The 21,022-nt window shown below is 41.7% G+C and overlaps 1 protein-coding gene and 1 long non-coding RNA gene across 3 annotated transcripts in view; both read left to right on the top strand.

Annotated features, from left to right (window-relative positions):
* Positions 1–657: 657 nt before the first annotated feature.
* Positions 658–21,022, top strand: part of AIG1 (androgen induced 1) — a 132,971-nt gene continuing 112,606 nt past the window's right edge. Inside the window, exon 1 of one of the 2 annotated variants that reach the window (XM_064447136.1) lies at positions 658–1,114. In XM_064447136.1, the coding sequence (XP_064303206.1) occupies positions 974–1,114 (141 nt within the window). In that variant the 5' untranslated portion in view covers positions 658–973. The remainder of the gene's footprint in view (positions 1,115–21,022) is intronic. The other variant, XM_064447135.1, reaches the window with a different exon arrangement.
* Positions 1,129–4,914, top strand: LOC135312584 (uncharacterized). The gene is made up of 2 exons (XR_010372191.1): positions 1,129–1,502; positions 2,710–4,914. It is a non-coding gene; the product is annotated as an uncharacterized LOC135312584 (long non-coding RNA).

Here is a 21,022-nt window from a genome sequence, read left to right as displayed (position 1 = left end):
AACCTTGAGACTTCAGTGAGACCAAACCCTTTTAGGCTGTAAGACTAAAATACGTGCCACAAACAACAGAAGGCTCTGATTGCCCAATGTGCGTGCTGGGGCTGTGAACCCTGGTAAGATAAGGTAAAATAACCTAAAGGATCTGGTTGGGAAATTTGTGCACCATGCTTCTAGAGGATGCTTTGTCCGTGCCTGACACCCAATTCCCCTGCATAAGCAGAGATCTTAAACTGTGCTGATCTCATCTAGGATAGCTGGTAGCCTGTTGTCCTAAACAGCCCTTCGTTTTTGCAGAACTTGAGCACAGCGGATACCAGATTAAGAGCCTTTGACCCTATGTAATGGAACAGAAGTGGGCAACACATTGCACAGTCATCGGCCGGGCGCTGCGGCGGGGCCCGCGCCTGCGACAGCCTTTCGCCATACGCCGATTAAAACCCGTGACTGCCGATGCGTTGTAATTTTTTCTTGAAAATGCGAATAACTGCAAACAACTTACTGCCCGTGCTCACACTCGTGCCCCCCCCGGGGCTGCCCCCGGCCCCGCACCTGCCAGCCCCCCTCGGGCACCCACCGGCGCGGCGGGGGGCGGCGGGACGGGCAGGGAGGGCATGCCCCTCCGCTCCCTCGGCAGCGGCGGCACGGCCCGCTCCCGCCCGGCCCGGCCCGGCCCGGCCCGGCCGCGGAGCCGCGGCTCGGGAGCGCGCCGCGCCCGCCAGCCGGGCCGCTGCTTCCCGCCGCTCCCCTCCGCTCCGGCTGCGGCTGCGGCTCCGCTCCGCCCAGGCCGGGGCCGAACGCGGCGCGGGGGCGCTCCGAGGCCCGCCCGCACGGATGCGGACGGACACACACACACACCCCCCCACACGGACACACACACACGGACACACGGACACGGAAGTGCACCCCGAGCTAGCTCGCAGCCCGCCGCCGCCGCCGCCGCCGCCGCCGAGGCCGCCCCGGCGCAGCGTGCAACATGGCGCTGGTGCCCTGCCAGGTGCTGCGCGCCGCCATCCTCCTGTCCTATTGCTCCATCCTGTGCAATTACAAGGCCATTGACATGCCCGCGCATCAGACCTATGGAGGCAGCTGGAAATTTCTGACCTTCATAGACCTGGTAAGTGCCCCCGTCGCCCGTGGCCCTGCCCCCTCCCTCCCGCAGGCTGCCCGGCGAAGGGCCGCGGCCCGGCGCGGCAGCGGGAGCCGGAGCGGGAGCGGAGCGGGCCGGGCCGGACCCACCGCGGCCCCCGGAGGCGGCGGCCCTGCTCGACGGCAGTGCCATGAGGTGACCTTAAAGCGGGGACGGCGACATGTTGTGACCGCCGGGCCGGCCGTGAGAGAAGCCAGCCGGACACGGCGGCGGCGGCGGAGCCGGGCGGTTTGAACGGAGAGAGCCACGGACAGAGCGGAGGGGCCGCGGCGTGCCAGCGGCCGTGGGGAAGGTGCTCCTGACGCCCCGTCACCGCAGTGCTGACGCTGTGTTTCGCCTCTTTTAACGGCTGACGGTAAACATCAGAACCTGCCGGTCCCGGCATTTGGCTCCCGTGTGCTGTCAAAACAGAAAACACGCCTTGCTCCCTTCGGCCCACCCGAGGAATCCATCCCCAACAGGTCCCAGCGTGTGAGAGCCACACACAAAAATGTTGGGCAACACAGCTGGCCAGATCCAGTTAGTTTTGGTGCAAACCCATAAAAGAGCCTACGAAACAAAAGATGTTTCATTTCACTTTTCTTCATAAGGGTCCAGATTTGGAACAGTCACCAGCACGCTGGCCTGCTGGAGAACACCAGCTGCTGGCCGGGGGCTGGTTTTGCCCTGAGCTTCCCAGGCTTGCTGCCTCCACTACCGCGTTCCCCCAGTGCCGGTGGGAGGAGAGGGGGCCGGAGGAAGACGGTTTCTGGTTCAGAAATATGATAGCCAGCTTACACCTAGTGTCTAGATCAAAGTAGGGTTTTTTTCGTTCCTTTGAATCCACAATGTAAATAGAGAAATTTTGCAGTTCCTACCAAGTTACAGGAAAGTGCCAAAATGCAAGTATTTCAGTGCATCCCAGTGATAAAACCACTCTCAGAACCTCATTGTAGATTGACAAGTATTGCCACTGTTGTCCAGGCACTTCATATCCAGCCAGTAGGTTGTTTGTGAGTCTAGAGACCAAACCCAAATACTATTAACCTGGCAGGTCAAGAGTGCAAATTTCTATACCACAATGAAGCTAAGATTCACTGAGGTCCATATTTTATTTGCAGAGAAGAAGCACCTACTGTATTTTGCATTTAGCCAAGATAATTTCTGTGTTTGGTGCCAAAAATTTGCTGGATCTCTGAGGCTCCATAGCCATAACTAGTGCTTTTATTGCATTTTGAAAAGGGCATCTTAAGGCCTGCTGTTTTCTGGAAAGAAAACTAGAATCTAATCTTTTTTTTTTTTCCTTTTGGGCTGCTGAACAGTACCGCCTGTAATATTAATTGATAGAAGTTAGCATCAAGTCCCAGTAAGTTAGAGGGGGAGCTGTTGACTTTAGTGGCAGTTGAATTGGAAGTGAACCAACTAAAGCTAAAAGCTGATAACCTTGTCTTTGAGTCTCTTTCACCTTCTTCTCTGTTCTCCTAGCCCTGACAGTTGCTTGAGGATTAAGTGAACTAAAGCTGTCATAGAGTGAAAATAACATTTGACAGTACATGATATTCATCATTTCCCAAAAATTACAGCCTGCTGTCTGTGGCAAGTTCCTGTGGACTTTCCCATCAAAGCATGCACATGGTTCAGCCTACTTCTGTCATGGCCCAGGAGGTCAAGGTAAATGTGTAGTGTTTTCTAACAGTTGTCACCTGCAGCTGGTCTCATTTCAGTCCCTTAGCTAATAGTTGTCATGTATTTCTCATAGTCAAGTCCAATAGTTCAGAAAAGGTTACCAATACTTTAGTCATCAGTCCCTCCAAGTAACACACAATTCAACAACTTGAATGCCTTTCTCAGTGACTAGCCAGCACATAGACCTCTCCACTTGTTGACAATATTTATTTCTGTCCAAATGGCCCTGGTAGCATCTTATCTAAGCGAATCTATCTTTCTGTCTCCTGGGACAACTGAGAGACTTGAAGAAACAAAAACTGTTAGATTCCTGGGGAGGGTACCAGGAGGTGTGGTTGGAGGACGTTAGGCACGTTTCCAAAATGTATGTTGACTAAGTCTTGAAAAGCTCTTCAGTAAGTTTCAGTTTCCTCAACCATGTGCAGTGTTCCTGTGTCAGTCACATTCAAAGGCTGTCTAGACAAAATATCATCAATGCCAGAGTCTTGGCAGACGTGTGTTCTTGCTACAGATTGTACCTCCACAAGCAGAGATTTCATCCTTGACATCACAGAAGCACGTAGAAGTTCTTTCTGTTTCCAAAAACTGTTACCAGTTTTTTGAGAAAAGTGATTTTATGACTTGAATCTGAAAAGCGATTTGGATTATTTTTTTTTATCTGTCCATTTGTAAAGGGACATTCCTTTCCAATCTCAGTATCAGCAAATGTCTTGGAGATTTAGGTAGCTGGCTTTGCAGGGTGCTGTGTGAAATGATTTACAGTTATCTGCAGGTAATATAATTTTGAATCGAATTATGAAGAACTAGTAGTTTGGACTCTAAAACACAAGACACAGTATTATAAATGTGTGCATTAATCTGAACAGTAGACTTGCAGCCTCACACTGTTTACGGAAGTTGGGCATTATGAGGAAGTTGCTTAATACAAAGCTAAAGACTGTAATGTTTGTTCCTGTCCATCCGTAATATTTTGGATGTTCATATCTAAGTAAGATTTTCTTGGATGCCAATATTCATGCTTAATCTCTCCTGTCCTTGAATGAAGACTGAAAATAAGCGCAACTGATGACTTCTTTTAACTGTCTGCTGTGATTCTGATGACTGACTCAGTCTTTTTGTAGTTGTGACTGCGGTGGCAACATTCTCTAAAACACCCATGTCAACGGAATGTTTTTCTGGTTTATGAAGCAATGTACTGGCAGCAAGTTTTGCCATTACACTGGTGACGCTCCTCACTGTGGCCGCTAACATTTCTCCACTCCAGACTTACCTCCCTGGTATATAGAGGTTGTACATACTTTTCCCACTTATGCAAAAAGTGGTAAAGATATCTGCCTAGTACCTGTGGATTCCAAAACACCCCAGAAAAGAGAGCAGTATCCTTTTTGTTATAGAGTGGGAAACTGAGGTACGAAGAGGTAAAGGATTGCTGTCGAAACCAGTCGGTGAGGCCAGCTCTTCAAAGCAGTGAACTGAACATTGAGGCTAGTTGAAAACTGCAACATGTTGCTTTCATTCAGCCTCACAACACCACAAAGCCCCAAAGTTAGGTCCTGTGGAAATGGCAAGGAACCAGATTCAGAGGAGATATTTCAAGAGATGTGCCTAAAATTTCTTGTATAGCTGCCTTTGTTAGACTCAGATTCACCATTCTGTGCTTTAGTAGTGGACTGCTGCGCTGTGTTGCACCACAACCCATAAATTCATTGTTGAGCCTCAGAGCCGAAAGTTAAATTAGGGTGAAAATGGTGCCAATACAAAATGATTCTTTGCAACAAGTTTGTCAGCTATGTACCTTTCCCGGCTTGTACCACTGTTCAGTTCTGTAAATACTTGAAGTAGCTGAATTAAAGATAATAGTACTTGAATTAGAGATAACAGAATATTCCCGCATACACTGCAACCACACACCTGCCTTTATAAACACACATCTGTTGAGGGATCTGTTGCACCAACTTGTCTAAAATGACAGGATCCTTGCTGTTGCAGGGGTTTTGTTCTTCAGCCTCTCTTGGCTCTCTTACTGTTGTTGTGAGAGGAGGCAAAAATTAATAGAATTTGTATTCTGGAATAAAGTGGAGCCTGTGGGTGCCGAAATAAGACCAGTTCTACGTTTTGTGTTAGGGTGTATATGATAATTGGCAGGAAAGTAGCTTAGAGTTAAAATAAGTATATATCTCCTTAGTAAGGGGTGTGCTGGTCTAAATAGCATCTAGCTTTCATTCTGCAGTTTCTGTGAAAACCTTTTTCCTCAAAGAAGCTAGAGTAAACCAAGATACTATTGCACATACATATGTATGTATTGACAAAATACTGTATGGGTTTTATTTTCTAATCTTTAGGTCTCTCTGATGGGCTGAACAGGGTAGTTACGGAGGCAAAACACAAGGCTAGATTTTTGGAAGCAGTCTCAAGTGTTATGTTTTATGATTCTGATTAATGGTCCTATTTTGAATAACAGAATGTTAGTGTGGGTATTCGTATGACTTGATTCAGGGCAGCCAAAGCTAGAGAGGAATTGATTTTGCTCATATATAATTCTGCTTGGCCTTATACTTTTATTATACCTTTGAAAGAAATAGTAGGATGTCTGTATACGAACTTTTATACGTTGTCTGGCATATTGAGTTCTACAAGAAAACCAGGTATAAGCTCTGTTCCCAGCACATTTTTTGCTAGTACATGTTGTATTTGTTTTGCAGAAAATACCTTTAGGTTTAGTTTGATTAAGTTTAAGTAAGTCATCAGAACTTAATTCATTTCTTGTCTTTGGAAAATTTCAGAGGGGCATGTTTACAATAGGACTAGAAACTAGAGTTGATAGATCTGTCATTTACTTAGTGCATTTAATTAGCTATTGAGTTATGAGAGTTACAGGTACTAGACAACAAAAAAAGATAGCAGTTTAACAAAGCATGACTAAAAATTGTAGGTGATTTGTGCCCAATTTGGATTTAGTCGTGCTGATAGGAAATAAGATGACCAGAAAATGTCAGAGACCAGAAGATTCAGAATTCAGGATTAATGAACTGTGCCATTGGTGCGGTATCTGAAGTTGAGCAAGTTTCATTGCTGGCTGTGTGGGTTAAGCTCGCCACAACACAGAGGACAAAAGTGTAAAACACGTTCCACACTCTATGGAATATAACTATGACTCTTTTCCAGGATTTCCTTTAGTAAAATGAATTTAACTTTCTGCTTTCCTCTTTCATCATTTGTAAAGCTACCCTGATATTAAAGTGTTTTATGGCTTTTGGGTGAAAAGATTACAGAAGTGTGAAATATTATTATGTATTATTCCCAGAGGTAATTTATCACCATGACTAAATATCTCACTGTCCATACTATAACGAAGAATACAGTCAATTGAGTGTTTATCAGTTTACAGAGAAAGAAAGGGATTGCTTTTTGAGGAATAACAAGGTGAGGTTTCTTAATGGTGCTTAATGTATTTGAGAGAAGAGGCAATGTTACGTGTAAGGGAGCCTTTTAATAACTGTGTGTTTAGAATCTTTCTTTTTCCCTCTCAGGCTGTAAACATGTCAGAGAAGCAGTTATATATACTGCCGTTGATGCAGTAATAAAACTGTAATAGTATCACCATTTCTTATTCATAGACCCATGTTTTCCATTTGCTTTTGGTAGTGCTGTTACAAATTGAGTGGAATTTGAGCACCACGTTGAAGAGTGCCATTTTCACATTGCATTAGCTTGTATTTATTTTATGCTTGGACTTAAATATGTTGAACATTTAATTTGGGAATTCTTAAGAAAGTTATGGCTGTCTTGAAATATTTGTGTTGGCAGTAGGGTTGGCAGGGGAAAGGAGGAGAGTGGAAGAGAGGACAAATTGGGATCACTTACTATGATGATAGATTTAACTAATGCCAGTAATATTATTTTATAACTTGGGGTATGTAAGTGATAGGTAATAGTGCTGTGCTTTAAATTGGTGTAAAGTCTGTAGAGTTTTGCCAGAACAGTTTCAAATGATGACAACTTCAAGAAGCTGGTTTAGTAGTCTTTCTGTTCCCCTTTGAAAAAAATCCTATTTATGTCGTATTACAGTTGAATGATTTTCTTTACAATTTTATTATAGTGGTAAGGATAACTGAGATAATCTTATATGCCTCCATATGGCAAAATTGTTAAATATTTTAAACAATTAGTTTAAACAAGGACAGCACATCTAGTGTTCTGTGCTGAAGTCAAAGTTGGGGTTCTGAGCTGTCCTAATTTGTTGTGAATATAAGTATATATCAAAATATTTAATCGATGTATTTGTGACCTTATAAGTGTATTTGTATTATCTTAATGAGACCATATAAGCTTATACAAGAAATAAATTTTGAGATTGACCTTAAGTTGCAGTAAAGATCTATATAACCTATCAAGTAATATTCTTAACTAATATAGAAAATTGCAAACTTAGTGTCTTAAATTAAAATTTTTGTTAATAAAAATCAAATTCCACCTGAATCTTTGCAGTTGCATCAACCTCAGGATGTACAAAGACTTGTAGGTTAGAAGAGTCCACTTACATAGTTGCTTGTTTTGTCCTTAGGCTAAAAAAAAAAAAGCAAACCAGAAACTTCGTCACCCTATCTGAAAATGGGGAAACATTCACACAATAAAAATCTTTTATTATCGGTGTGGTGGAAAATTCAAATGTGCCAGTATGCCACCATGCAACAAAATGTGAAGTTGTTGAAACCTATAAATAGAGGAAAAAAAAAACCTTTATGAAATTACAAAACCCTGACATTCCACAGAATTAAGTTTGCAGATTTGAACAAAGTAAAACCACAATAAAATGTAATAAAACGAAGTTGAAAAAATAGGCAATTCTGCAGTATATTAAACATGATATAATACAGATTCATTACAAGGGATTATGCTGAGTGTGTATCTACCTGAACAAAACAGTAAAAGAAAAATATCTCACATTCCTTCCATCACATGCAGTCTTTTCTGTGCTGCCACTTTCCATACTTAATAATTGAAGTTGTCAGTGCCTGCCTACCCTAATGCAGTATTTAGAAAACATTTTCCTAATTGCACTACTTCTATGTAGACTCTGATGTTGGGAGGAGTTCAGCATGGGTGGAGAATCCTTGTCATTTGGAGCAGTAAATGTTAAAAAAATCAACACCGGTGTCAGGTTTGTATGCTTTCTGCAGAATTCAAAAGTGAAACAAATATTGATGTGTAATAAGTTCACACTGGACATTTCTACATTTGAAACAAAAGTGATGTTATTGCTCACAATACACACACAAAAAACATCAAATTCCTCTCAGTGTAGGTTTTTTGTCTTTTAAACGTCTGAATGTGAGGCCTGGTCTTCTCACATTCCAGGTGCATATATGGCATATGAGGTAGAAACAAAATTGACAATGCCCTGGCTTATTTTGAAGACCGAAGTGATGCACAAACTCCTTGTTCACTCTTTGAATGGGTGAATATGAAAAGCTTTCTTCCTTCTAATGAAAGCATTTTCAAATTATGCCTTATTTGCCTGCATTTATTTGAATAACTGCATTTTCCCCATACCATATTTTCCAAAGCTCTGAATTTGTTATTAGTCTTCAAAGCCTTACAGCCTTTGTTCTATTACTCTACTGTGTATGATGCAAGATTTTTTCAACTTGACGTAGTTAAATTTGCTACCACTAAAGAAGCTGTGTTTAACTTTAGCGGATGGAAAAGTTAACCAAAGTATGAAGAAAAAAACAAAATCAGTTGGAAGCTGAAGTAAAACTTCTAGCTTTCTCAGAAAGGAAGACACTAAAGTAAATTAAAATTTATAAACATGTCTTGGTATGACTTAAAGACAAGTCCCTCTCCCAGTTAGAGCTGTGATTAAGCTTTTAGAGGATTTTTGTCAGCATTTTGCCAGTTACCTCAGGATATTTTACACTCTCTTGGCATATAATTGGTGTTGCTTGTTTGTTTTTTTTTTTTTCAGTATACTGCAAAATTTAGAGATTCTGTTGGTTGGAAACAGGTTAAGCTCATGTGAAATCCTCGTAGAAAAAGCAGAACCTGATTTTCATTTGTATGAAGGCTCCTTCTGGCAACTTAGGTAAATCCATGCAATTTTCCCTCAAGAGTTTGAAAGCAACATTTGAATGCCTCTAGTTGCATTCCCTGAACATCTTGTCTTGCCACTGCCCTTGCAAGCATCCTGTTTACAGTGGGATTTCCAAACAAATACTTGCCAAAGGATGCAATTATATAATAATTTCCACTTAGATCTACGTGCAACTGACATAGCTCAGGTGTTTCTGCTGCAGTTGTCAGGTTAGTTGTTTCAAAGTGCGTGAGGACTCTCTACAGCATAGCTTAAAACAAAACTAGTACCACTGGATTTTTACTATCTGAATATTAGGTGTCCTGGTAAAGATAAACTAGAGTAGAATGTGCAGAAGAGCGGAATGTCAAATCCTGTACTAATTCCTTGCTAACTTGTAAAGCAAAGCACAAGGGGTGGTGGGTTTTTGCAATGATTTAGTTCAAGTGAAACAATTTAAGAAGCTGGATCCTACATCTACAAATGCTGCTAGACACTTCAGACTGCTTGAGAGGTTGTGCAGGGACTTAGCAGAGAATTTCAGTTCCACTACGTTAGGAATTGAGTGGCTGTTTTTGGTTTTGGACAGTGCTGTCCATATTTGTATATTTTTTTAAACCTAGTTCTTTGTGAACCTAAGGGCAAATTTACTTCACCCCCCCCTGTTTGCATATATTTTATCAGGTGTCTTGAAGCCTTCTGGTCCTGGCAGCACATAAGTAACAAATTGTTTTTAATTATTATTGCTAGTATTATTAGAATTCAGTAGGAGTGGGAGTTCCACATGCAGAGCACAGGTGGCATATGTTTCTAAATGTACTTTATCAGATGCAAAAGGAAGAAAAAGAAACTGCTGACTTTAAATGCTGCTATATAAATTGATAAATGTAAAAGGGATGTTTTTGTGAGATGCTTAACAAGCTTGTGGCTGAAGTGGTGGAAGCATTTCACACAGCTAATATTCAGGCCAGCATCTCTGTGATCTCACGTCTCAATCTGTGGTCCTGGGTCAAGGGTGCTTGACCCTAGAGAAGGTGCAGGTTTATGGCTGGTGCTTGCACTGGCTCAGCTCTGTAAAGGATGCAAGTAGAGAAGGTGGGAGAGAAAAGGAAGATCCAGTAGACGACAGCACTTTGTACCTGGGGTGTGTAGGTGAGACAGTGCACCATGCTGGTCAGCCTTGTGTTGTGACAAACTGGTATTTAGATATTTGACTGCCAGGTTTGAGGACAAAGTCAGGGAGAACAATGGCTGGATATATAAAGTGACTGGTGTTTGTTGGCTAAAACCACATGCGTTTGCTTCCTCAGGCTTTCTCCCCTTCCTTGTCCTCACCCCCATTTCTTCCTTCCACACACCCACACAATCTCCCGGCACACAAACCCCCACCCCCACTGGTGGCACGGCACCACTTCCCTGCACACAACTTGTTTGGCTTAGCACGCTTCTGCTCAGTGGAGGGTGCTTGCAAAACTTTGTCCTTAGAAGCCATATGCACTGACAGATGCAGAGATCCCCATTTGCTGTTCACTTAAGCTTAGGAACAAATTGAAACTCTGTGCTGTGAAAACTTTCTTGACCTGAGTTTGCTTGTTATAGCTGTGTTCCAAGAAGTGTGAATTTGTGTGTGCATTAGACACAATTACCTGCATTCCTGTAGGTCTGAGGAAGTGAGTCCTAAGAATGCGAATGCGTGAGTCACGAAGGAAACCTCTACTGTGTGGACCTGCTGCTCGACACTTTTAAACAGGACGTTCAGGAGGCTGAAAGGGATTTAGGGTGTTTGGAGATGGATATATATCTTTGTGTACGTTTGACATAATGGTTATTTACTTACGCTGCATATGACCTGAAAATATCGAAGTGTTCGTAAAAGCTACTCTGTTCTATAGTCACTCCATACGCTGTGCACATCTAAGAGTAGATTGGCCTGCCACTACTGAAGTTAGTTCAGGTGACCAACGGATGAACCATGGACAGAAGATTACAGTGGTTTGAGGTACCAGACGCTGTTAAGTTTTTGAGTGTCAAAGAAATGCAGCTAACGAGAGTGCAGGCGGCTTTCAGGTCAGCTGTCTCATGACCCACCATGGCTAGAAAGGGTTACTCCTGTATTTATTAAGAAGCTAATGATTGTTTCTCATTGTAACATATGATTACAGAAGATTAGTATTCAAATCTCCTTGACTCAATGCCAGTAGAATTTCAGAAGCTAAACACCTCTGAATTTCCAGAGATTATATTCTGTGCTGTTAAGTCATATGGCATTTCAGGCTAATTTTTATTTTCTTTTTCACACGGTTTGGGGCAGAAGATACTAAAATGATATTGTCAAATTGATTTAAAGCTGTTTTGTTCCACATTAATTATAAGGATGAGTTAAAATTATGGGATGTACTTTATGGGGACGTATTTTAGAAAAGGGTGGAGAGACCTTGTGTTACTTTGGGGGTACGAGGCAGTGGGATCTGAACTTCTTGATTTTAAAATTCAGCCTACAACATATAAGCAAAACATGAGTGTCTTGGAGGGTGTTTTCATCCACTGCTGGCTTGGTGAATGAAAGTGCTCCCACTTTGCCCTGATCCGTTCATCCACCTTGTCACCCAGTCAGGCTCCTCAGTTACAGGTTTCTGTTAGCTGTCATGTTATTTTCCCCCCTTTTTTCCTTATAGGAACCTGCCTGTGCAACATCCCTTTCCCCATTCCGTCTAATCTCTTGTTACCCAGCACAGTCTCCGTGATATTTCAGCTCTGTACCCCAGCTCCAATTGTACACCCAGTCCTCTTCCAGAAGCCTGTGTTGCCCTGTCTAGTGCTGCTTTTCGTATCCCCACAGCACTCCTTATACTCTTTTCCCACCATTCATACATCCTGTCTTTTCTCCCAGTGCATTCATTGTCTTATGTCATCTTCTGTATCCTCACTCTGCCCTTCCCAAATACCTGACCAGAAGAGTAGTGTCATTCTCTTGTCTTTTTAAAGCACCCTATGCAGACCCAAACCAATGAAGAATCAGTCATCTTCCCTTAGAAAAGCTTGATTTTGGTGTGGTGATAGCCTTAGAGAAACCACTTTTGAAATTATGTTGTTACATAAGACTCTTAGCTTTGCTCTCTGTTTTTGAACAAGTTTTTAAGCATCCTGGTTACAGGAAAAAACTCCCGTAAGTGTTAAGATCCTAATGTTAATTATGGTGTTAAAAATCTTGTCACTTCTTGGTAGTCTGCCGTTTAATTTTTTATGATAAATTTTCCAATTCAGAAGCAGGTCCTTGATAGAAATTGATGTTTAAGTTGAAAAATCAAAATAATGTATGGAATTAGTAATCAGTATTCAGACATTTTCCAGATGTTCTTTTTTTTTTTTTGTAATTTATATATTTTAAAGGAGACACTGAAATGATTTAAATTTTATATTTCCTAATATGAAAACTTATCTCATAATAGCCATTGTGAGGTTTGAAATCTGCTGTATTCAGTGAGATGAACAAAAATACTTTTAAACATTGCTTAGCTTGTCAGCTATTGCTGTGTTTAATAGAAGCAGCTTTTTTTTTCATGTGAACATATAAGTACTTATTCCTTGTTTGTGTGGGTCGATTGGGATTGCATGCAGACACACGTGTTGCAATTTCGAAGTACAGGAAGAGAGAAATCTGCATTTCGCAGTGGTACCTTTCTACTCAAACCTCCATGGAAACATATTCATTCGTTTAGGCGTTGACCAATGCAGTAGCCTGATAAAGACGAGCCCACCATGGCTCCATGCTGCCACGTCCAACTAGTAGCAGGGCTGAACATGTGCCCAGTGGGCATACACGGAAACAGAGGTGTAAAATCAAGGCGCTAGAATGTAAGTCAATACTTACAAAATTCTGACTGGACTAGGTGGTTTAGATTCAAGAATGTCTTTTAAGATATGTCAGCCAAATACTCAAGGGATGGCTGTAACAAGGAGTGCTCAGCGTATGACCCACCTAGGGTCTGTAGCCTGCCTGCTTGTCCTTCCTGTGCCCAGCACAGGGGTGGGCTGTGGGCTGCATGCAGTGTTTTGATGGGAGCACTTTGGTCTCGATGCCACTTTTTGCAAGGAGTCTGGCCCTACCGCGGGGTTTGATCTGTGTGGCTTGTCATTGGAACCACTGATCACAACTGCCTCCTCGTAAAATGTCACACAAGGACTGTGGATCTTGTAAGGGTCTTAACCTACACACGTATTTTGCCATTATATCTGGCAGCTAATGGGAAGCTATTCTCTCTGTAGTATACACATTTGTTCTGCTTAGTGTTCACAGGAGTTGAGGTCAGACTTCCAGTTAGCATCCCCTCCACACTGCATGCAAGTTAGAAATATGAGAGTTTGCAGCATCTTGCAGGGTAAGGCCATAAAGTATTGAAGGGGTTTGTTTGGGGTTTTTAATATTTTTTTTTAATTCTGTTCCTGTGAGATTGTAAATTTAGAAATAATGAATTTGTTCCAGATGGGAAGAAAAAGTCAATCTCACAATTTCTTGTGGGGAAAAAAAATTTAGAAAAAGTATTTCAAGTTCATGGTTTCAGTGAAGTTGGAATAACCAAGTGAAAACAAAACACTTGACTGTCTTCATTATGATACTTGGACAAAATTACATTACAAAGGAATTGGCCTTTGCAGTGAGAAATTGTTATTCAGAAATATTTTGCCAGCTGTATTAATTGAAAACTTGTTTAATTTTCCTTTAGAGAGAGCAAGACCAATGCCACGAGAGCAACTTAATACTGAAAGTTGTGACTTATTAATAAATGTTACCCTTGTTTCATAGGAATTGTACCTGTGCTGCTTGAGATAGTGAAAACAAACTGGAATTTGAAATATAAAAGTGAAAGTCAGGAGGGGATCTGATAACGAGTCAAATCTGGAAAACAACTTTTTAATCTCTCTTTTTTTAAATTAGATTCATCCTGATTGCAGGGATTAGTAAGTATTTTGAAGTAGTAACCAAATAATAATAATATGGTACAAGCAAAGTCCACTTTTCGCCAATCTTTCCCTCTTAGACCTGGTATTTTGCCTGTCTTGGGTCTTGCGCTCAATGAATGTGACTGAACAGTATTTGCCAGACAAAGAAGCGCAGTGATGGAGGTAGACCTGTTTTATGAGAGGCTTATTTGCGTGGTGTGCCTGTATCTCAGTGGTGTATTTTCAGACAAGGTCTCTTTGGCTAGGCTGTGGTACAGACAGCCGTGAGCCCTCATTCTGAATCACTCCAGTGTCTTCAGTACCTCTCAGGGTGGTGGCCTCGAATGTACATATCTTGTGCGAGAGAAGACGTATCCCTGATATTCAGAATTCTGTAGAGTAAACTGACCTTTTTAAAGGACTCTTTTTAAGCCAGGTAAATGGGTATTTGGCATGAATCAGACCTGGAACAGCCCCATCTTTTATTAATATAATGTCTCCTGATTTACTGCAGGAAGCCACTGAAATGATTAAGTGTACCATCAGCCTGCATAAAATGCCTGGGTGACCTCCAAAGCACTATGACAAATACCAAAGAAAAATTTTAAAACCTGTGTGATCAGCTTAAGGAAAATTAAGGCCATATCTCAGTTTGTTGGAAATGCTGTTAAAGTAGGAAGACAGGTAGTGGCTACAGGGTCGCAGAAGATCTAGGCCACATCTCTTTCCATGTGACCTATAATGAATGAGTGCTGTGGGCAGAAAGTATCTTCCCATGGAGTTTGCTTTGCAGTTTTCCTCCTTGGTGGTCTTCCCAAAAGAAGGCATAGGTAAACAGTATAAACAGCTGAGGAGTGACTATTCCAAACAGCCAAACTTGTCCATTCTCTTTATGGATACTGATTTTTGTACTATCCCTCTCCTTTGTTCTTCATCTGCCAAGAAAGAAGCAATGTACATGTAGATGGAGGTCTTCTGATTTTTCTTCAGGACCAAATTAATAAATCCTGGTAGCAAGTATCTTACTAAGAGTAAAACTGCTTTGTAGTGCCATTGCGCCATTGCAAGATCTCAAAGCCCTTAGGCATACTAGATAGCTAAGCCTCACAAGATCTCTCTGCAGAGAGGCATGATTTAAACCAGATGGAAGCCCAGCATGCAAGACACTAAAATTGGTTGGACATATAGTCATTAAAATCCTGAAGGAATTATCTTAGTTATGTAATCTATATGTTAAAACATCATTAATCTCAGGTGGTCCAGGAGGCTATTTGTGGGACAGAGGCCGCCCATAGATTACTCCTATCCAGCCTTTGGGGTTTTTTGCAGGGTGGGGTGGGGCTGGGGTTGAGACTGGCTATTCAAGCAGCACTGTCTAGGTAATCAAACATCATGTCCAGTTTGCCCTGTCTCACCCAGTGACTCACTTGATTCTAGTGCTGTCCACAAAGAGATGGGAAGTGTGTGGATGTTGCCATCAGGTGTGAATGAAGGCATGTGCTACCCCTTGGTGGAACAGGAGCAACCTGATTCCGCACTGGCTTTGTCTTTGGCCCCACCTTGTGCTTTCCAAGGTGAAAGCCCTATCCTATCTTGGCCTCAGCCCTTACCAGTATTGCAACAGCCACTGTCCTCAGCTTGTGCCTCCCCAGCTGCTGCAGAGGAAGAGGTGGAGAGAGGCAGGGTGCTTGTTTGCATGTGGATGTAGGAAGGCACATCTGATGGTATAGGAGGGGTGAGCTGAGTCCAGGCTGCTGACAAGGGAGAAAGGAAGAGACACAGCTATTTAAATGGTAGAATGTAGGCTGCTGCGATGGGTGCCGAGTGGGCGGTTGCTGCAGCAGGGAGAGCATCAAGAGGGATAGCTGCAGCAGGGAGAGTTGACCTTCAGGAGAAAAAGAGGAGGTCCCAGACCAGAGATCTGGCCCCTGTGTGTGCACTGAGTTCAGGGCGTCCTCAAAATCTGCAGCAGCCGCGGGGATTATTACCATATTTCTGGACAGAAGGAGGTGTACCTGCAGTGTGTAGCACATGCGACACAAATGAAGACTCTCTGGGAAATGTTGAACCTGCTGGGTATATACTGTGAAGTTAATCCCTGTGTGAGCAGTAGGTGTTTATCCAGAAGAACCAGGCATTCAGCTGCCTGGACAAGTACCACGAATCCTCACATGCTGCCTGGAGACAGCTTCTAGCTGGAAAGAGGGGAAAATGAATGTAGGGTAGCTCTAACTTACGCGGTGAACATGTAGGTTAGCATGGGGGCTGCCACCCACGTGACCTACTTGTGGAACAGCTTCTTTTCTGAAATAAACAGCGTGATACCGTCAATGCCTGTTTGAGTAGGACGTGTATTTCTGTTGGCTGGAAGAAAGGAAGGTACAGTTGTCAAGCCCAGATGGAGGCTTTGAAATATGCATGATAGTGGCAGCTGTGTGTGGGAAGAATGACTTGAAGTGTGTTGAGGAGGAGGAGGCTTGTTTACTGTGCTACTGTCTTCATGTAGCTGTGGAGTTGAATGGGAAGAGAAATGAGGAATGTGTTTCATGTCCGTGGATTATTGCTTCACTGTGGTGGACAGTTTTTTCTCCAATATTCGTTATTTGTTTGAAAATTCGTAAAGGATCAGTGAGTTGGAGTGAAGGAGATTGCAAAGAAGTATCATCAGCATTTGGTCGGTCTCAGATCCTCGTTGATCAAGGCACTGTTTTCATGAGCTTGGGCACCTGTGCCTAAAAGGTCCTTCTTGAAAGGTGGGCTGAGGCAGCTCTGTGCACACTTTGGAGAGGAGTGCGTTGTTCTGGAAGCTTGCCTCATCCTGAATTTTGTGTGTGCCCTTATTAGCATATTTTGTAGTCTGTGGTTACATAGGTGTTTAAGCCTATGTACCATTGACATTTGTGTGCCCTGTTGCATTGCTGCTGTTGCTGCTGGTTGGCAGGGGTGCTCGAGGGATGGCCTGCAGGCACAACTTGGCTGGAGGGGCAGTCATGTGCAGCTCACCCTCTTCCTCCCCAGGGGAGACGGGGGCAGTTGTGGGCAGATCAGTGGGGCCCCAGGGCCCAGCCTGGCCTACAGGCATCCCTCTGCTGGGTCCCTGGGTGCCTGCCTTCAGGAGAGCAGGGTCGGGCTGCGTGCCTTCTTCTCTCTGCTTGTAAACGCGACCTGTGGTCGCTCAGCTGGAGCAGCCCATGACAAGGTCCAGCTTTCATGGCTGCAGAGTGCATCGCCTTCTTCCAGGAAAAAAGGCAATGGCAACCCTAGCCCAAAGGTTTTGTGATACATAAAAGAGAGTATGTGTATATGTACTTATGATTACATATAAAGCAAAGGTGGACATGGGATATACAACAAAAAATATTGTATTCATGTGGTGAAGTAGTACATGTGTCAAGTTAATTCACAAACTCTTTTGGGTTTAATATTTTTTTAGTTTTATGTTTTATGTTTATGGTTTCTAGTCATCTCATTAATTAACATTTTTCTGTGGGGAGAATAAGGGTTTATGGTTTACTCTTTTTCTCACAAGAAAGTTTTCCAAGTGTGTTTTATTGTGAGTACATTTTTCACATTCCCATCCCAGAGCATTAATCTTTTCTGAATAATTCCCTAGTATCTCTTTCAGCTATGTGGCTGAAAAGGTCTTTGACTTCATTAAAGAAAACTGGTCTAAAAAGAATGTCTGAAGATGTAAAGTGATCTGTTAGAAGAATATGAGAAAGGCACGAGTGAACTCTGATAACAAACTTCTGGAGTCAGAGAGTCAGTTTTGGTGTCAGCTGTTTCACTCTGTGCTTCTGCTTGGTTTGTCCTGTGCTGGACCCAGCACTGGAAGACTACCTTTGCTCTTTACACTCAGATAAGGTTGTGTATCTGCTTCCGCAGAATGCCAGTTAAATGTAGTAGATAGCTTCCAGATACACCTAATTTTGAGAGTAGCTGCCATTTTAATCTGTAATCATATGACACAGACTTCCAAATTTTTATCATTTGAAAATCTACATCCTAAGTGATTCATCTGATGTGAGCTTTAAGCTTACAGCAATCAGACCTACTTCCATTATAAACATCCTTCCTTCTCTCTTCATTTTCTGGCGGGCCTGTGAACAAACCATGCTTCAGACCTTTTCCATTCACCAAGTATGCCCAAGTATTTTATGAAGAACCATAGCAACAAAAGGAAGCAATATTGATACTCATGCTGAATCTGACTTTTCCACAGCTTTATTTTTATCTTGCCTCAGCTGTGACACGGGACAACAATGTAAAGAGCCAAAGTTAGTGATCATCAGATGTTTCATATGCCAGTCCTCAGGAAATGGAATAAATTTCTAAAACCCAGTTTTCCTGAAGTCATAAAAGGAACTGAATTGATCAAAGTGTAGAGCCATCAAAAAGGGAAATTTACAAGCGTTTGTTTCTGTGTTGGACAAACACAACATCTTTAAAACACTTCAAACAGAAGATGTTGCTGCAAATGGAGTGTGAAAAAATTATCTGCTTAATTAGTAGTAAACAATCATGGCAGCAAAAGAATTTTAGGTGTTTATATTCTTGATTAATCATAGTCCAAATTTGCTTCTGACAATTTTACTTTGAAAATTAGGCTAGTTTTATTGTTGTTCTAATCTCTTCCAAATTAGGATATAGCTTCATTAGTGCTTGAATTTCTGGGCATTCTTCATACAGTTTTAAGGCCTCTAGCTTGCACCCTGTGTTGCCATTTACATCTTAGTCATATGAATGCACATCATTATCATTTGATATTGCTAGCATCTTATCTTCATTTTGTATGTAGATGTAGTTGAGATTGAAGGTTCCAGGCATAAAAATCTGGTTTCATGAAAGATGCTTTCTTCCATGAAGCAGATGCCAGTTACAAAAACATGTTTAATCTGGTAAACAGACAAACCGAAGCACAGAGAAGACTCTCTTAAATTTATAGTGCAACTTTTCTGCTCATTGCCAGGGTCCATAACTGAAAATTATTTTTTTCCATGATAGACTTATCATATGAGCATGTCTTTATTGGGAAGAAGAAGACACAACTGGTGTTTATTTAGAAGTGTGTACATCTATATTTAAGTGTGACCTTTCAAAGATATCTATAAGGCAGGGAGGTATTCAAATCTTGAAGAATTTCTGCCAACTGGCCTCTATCAAGGGCAAAAGGATTATTTAGTAAGTCTTGTTCAGTCAGGAGTTCTGACTGTCCTCTTGTTCCAGAATGCCCTGAGCTTTAATGTGTCATCACAGGAGAGTTAGTAAATTCTGTGGGCTTCAGGTTATCTATAAAATATGACAATAAAATTAAGATATTGTTGCTTCACTGTTTGATGTCATGAGGTATAATAAAATACGATTCCCCAGTGCTTTGTACCTTGTGCTATGAATTCTAGTAGGTTTCCTTTTCAGTTTCTTTTGAAGTCCTAGCCATGAATGTTAAAATGTTGTATAGACTTTGCTGTAATACTTACTAGCTGTATTTTTTCTTCACAGTTTCTTCAAATAAGCCAGAAATACAATATTGTTTAACTGCACTAGAGAATATTTCTCATCTTAATATGCAGGATATGAAGCTAGCATCCACATATTTTATCAGACGTTCTGAATGTCAAGGAAGAAATAAAAAAACCAACACAACAGCAACCTAATTTCACCTGACTGTATATAAGACTTAGTATGATTGAAAGGCCTTCATTTAGGCTTTGCATATTCATTTTGTGCCACATATGGTTAGAAAAAGTGAGATTTTTCAGAAACTTTGCTGCAGTTAAGGTTAGGCAGCCGCCAGCATCAGTAGAGTAGAAAGCTCAAAGAACATTGCATGCTTGTGAAGTCCCACCCAGAATGTACTACAGGGTCGAATGAAGGAGAGAAAAGTAACAGGACTTATAATGAGAATGGCTGAATCTTGTTTGTGGAGTATATATAGAATATGTAGGGCAGGATTTATTGTAAGGGGAGAGGTAGCAACAGTCTCCTGCAACAGTCTCCTGCCAGTCTCCTTGTTCTTGTTCTCTCTTCTAGCTGAATATATCTCTACAGACCACAATGGATGTGATTATGCTACCATAAATAGGCATTAAGATTCAGGGTTCTTCCTCTAGTTTTAGGGAGCAATGCTGAGCAATGGTAGACTCCTTTTGGGGCTAGACAGTTGTTGAAGTGTACACAGGTAAGGTGTTGAACTGGAAGGCTCCAATATCCCAAGGCAAACTGGAGCTTTGATTTCAGTCTTTACCAGCAACAGGGAAAACAACTGTGTGACTGCAACCATATCTTGCCTCTTAGATTTTAATTGACAGAAGATGCCACAAAGTGAAAATAAAATATTATCATCCTAGTTTGTTAGTGTCTTGTCTACATTGCCCACAGATGCCAAAGATAACCTATGGAAATGCAAGTCCTTAAAACACTCCCCCAGTTGATAAGCCTTTTAATAATACCATTAATAATAATTTAATTTAATATATATTTTATATATTTTATATAAATAATAATTTAATAATACCAATAATACCATTAGCTGCTGGAAAGACTACCTGCAAAACTCTTGATAAGCCTTTTCAAGCAAATACATTAGTGCTCCATTTCACATGCAACTTCCCTTACAGATACTGAAATGAAAATTTTTTATCAACATCAGGCATCTTGGTTAAAAGCTGAATTGATGTTACTTTGCTGCTGACACCCAGACTTGGAAAGATCCAGGAAAAAATACCTGTGATGAGGACCTCACCGAAGAATGCATAGCATCAGTTTAATGTGAACCGGAAGTTGGACACAGGATGCGAGTAAGAATTCTTTGTGTGACCGGGAAACAGTTGACTGTAAAATTACACATAAAAGGCAAAACTCTTGGTTCCAATGTCTTTTAGTTTCATGGAGATAGAAACAGATTTTGAACGGTCACCAGAGAGGCGAGAGATCAATCTGTGATTACATTTGAAAAATCAAACCGCAGCTTTAAAAGGCAATACTGGTATCTAAGTGTGTATGTTAAGAACTTCCTGACCTGTTTAGACAGCAAATGGCAATGAAATAACCGGCTACTGGTCTTAGCTCTTTCTGAGTGTCAGTAACAGATATATGCCTAAATGTGTACAAATACCTTGTCTTTGTTCTGATGGGTGAGTTGACCCTAGCTAGTCTTTGCAGATGTTGCCATCACAGAATGATATCCAGGTTTAGAC

The sequence above is a fragment of the Phalacrocorax carbo genome, chromosome 3, assembly GCF_963921805.1.
Source record: "Phalacrocorax carbo chromosome 3, bPhaCar2.1, whole genome shotgun sequence".
NCBI lineage: Eukaryota > Metazoa > Chordata > Aves > Suliformes > Phalacrocoracidae > Phalacrocorax > Phalacrocorax carbo.
The sequence above is the reverse complement of the archived record's forward strand: the minus strand, read 5'-3'. Positions and strand labels throughout refer to the sequence as shown.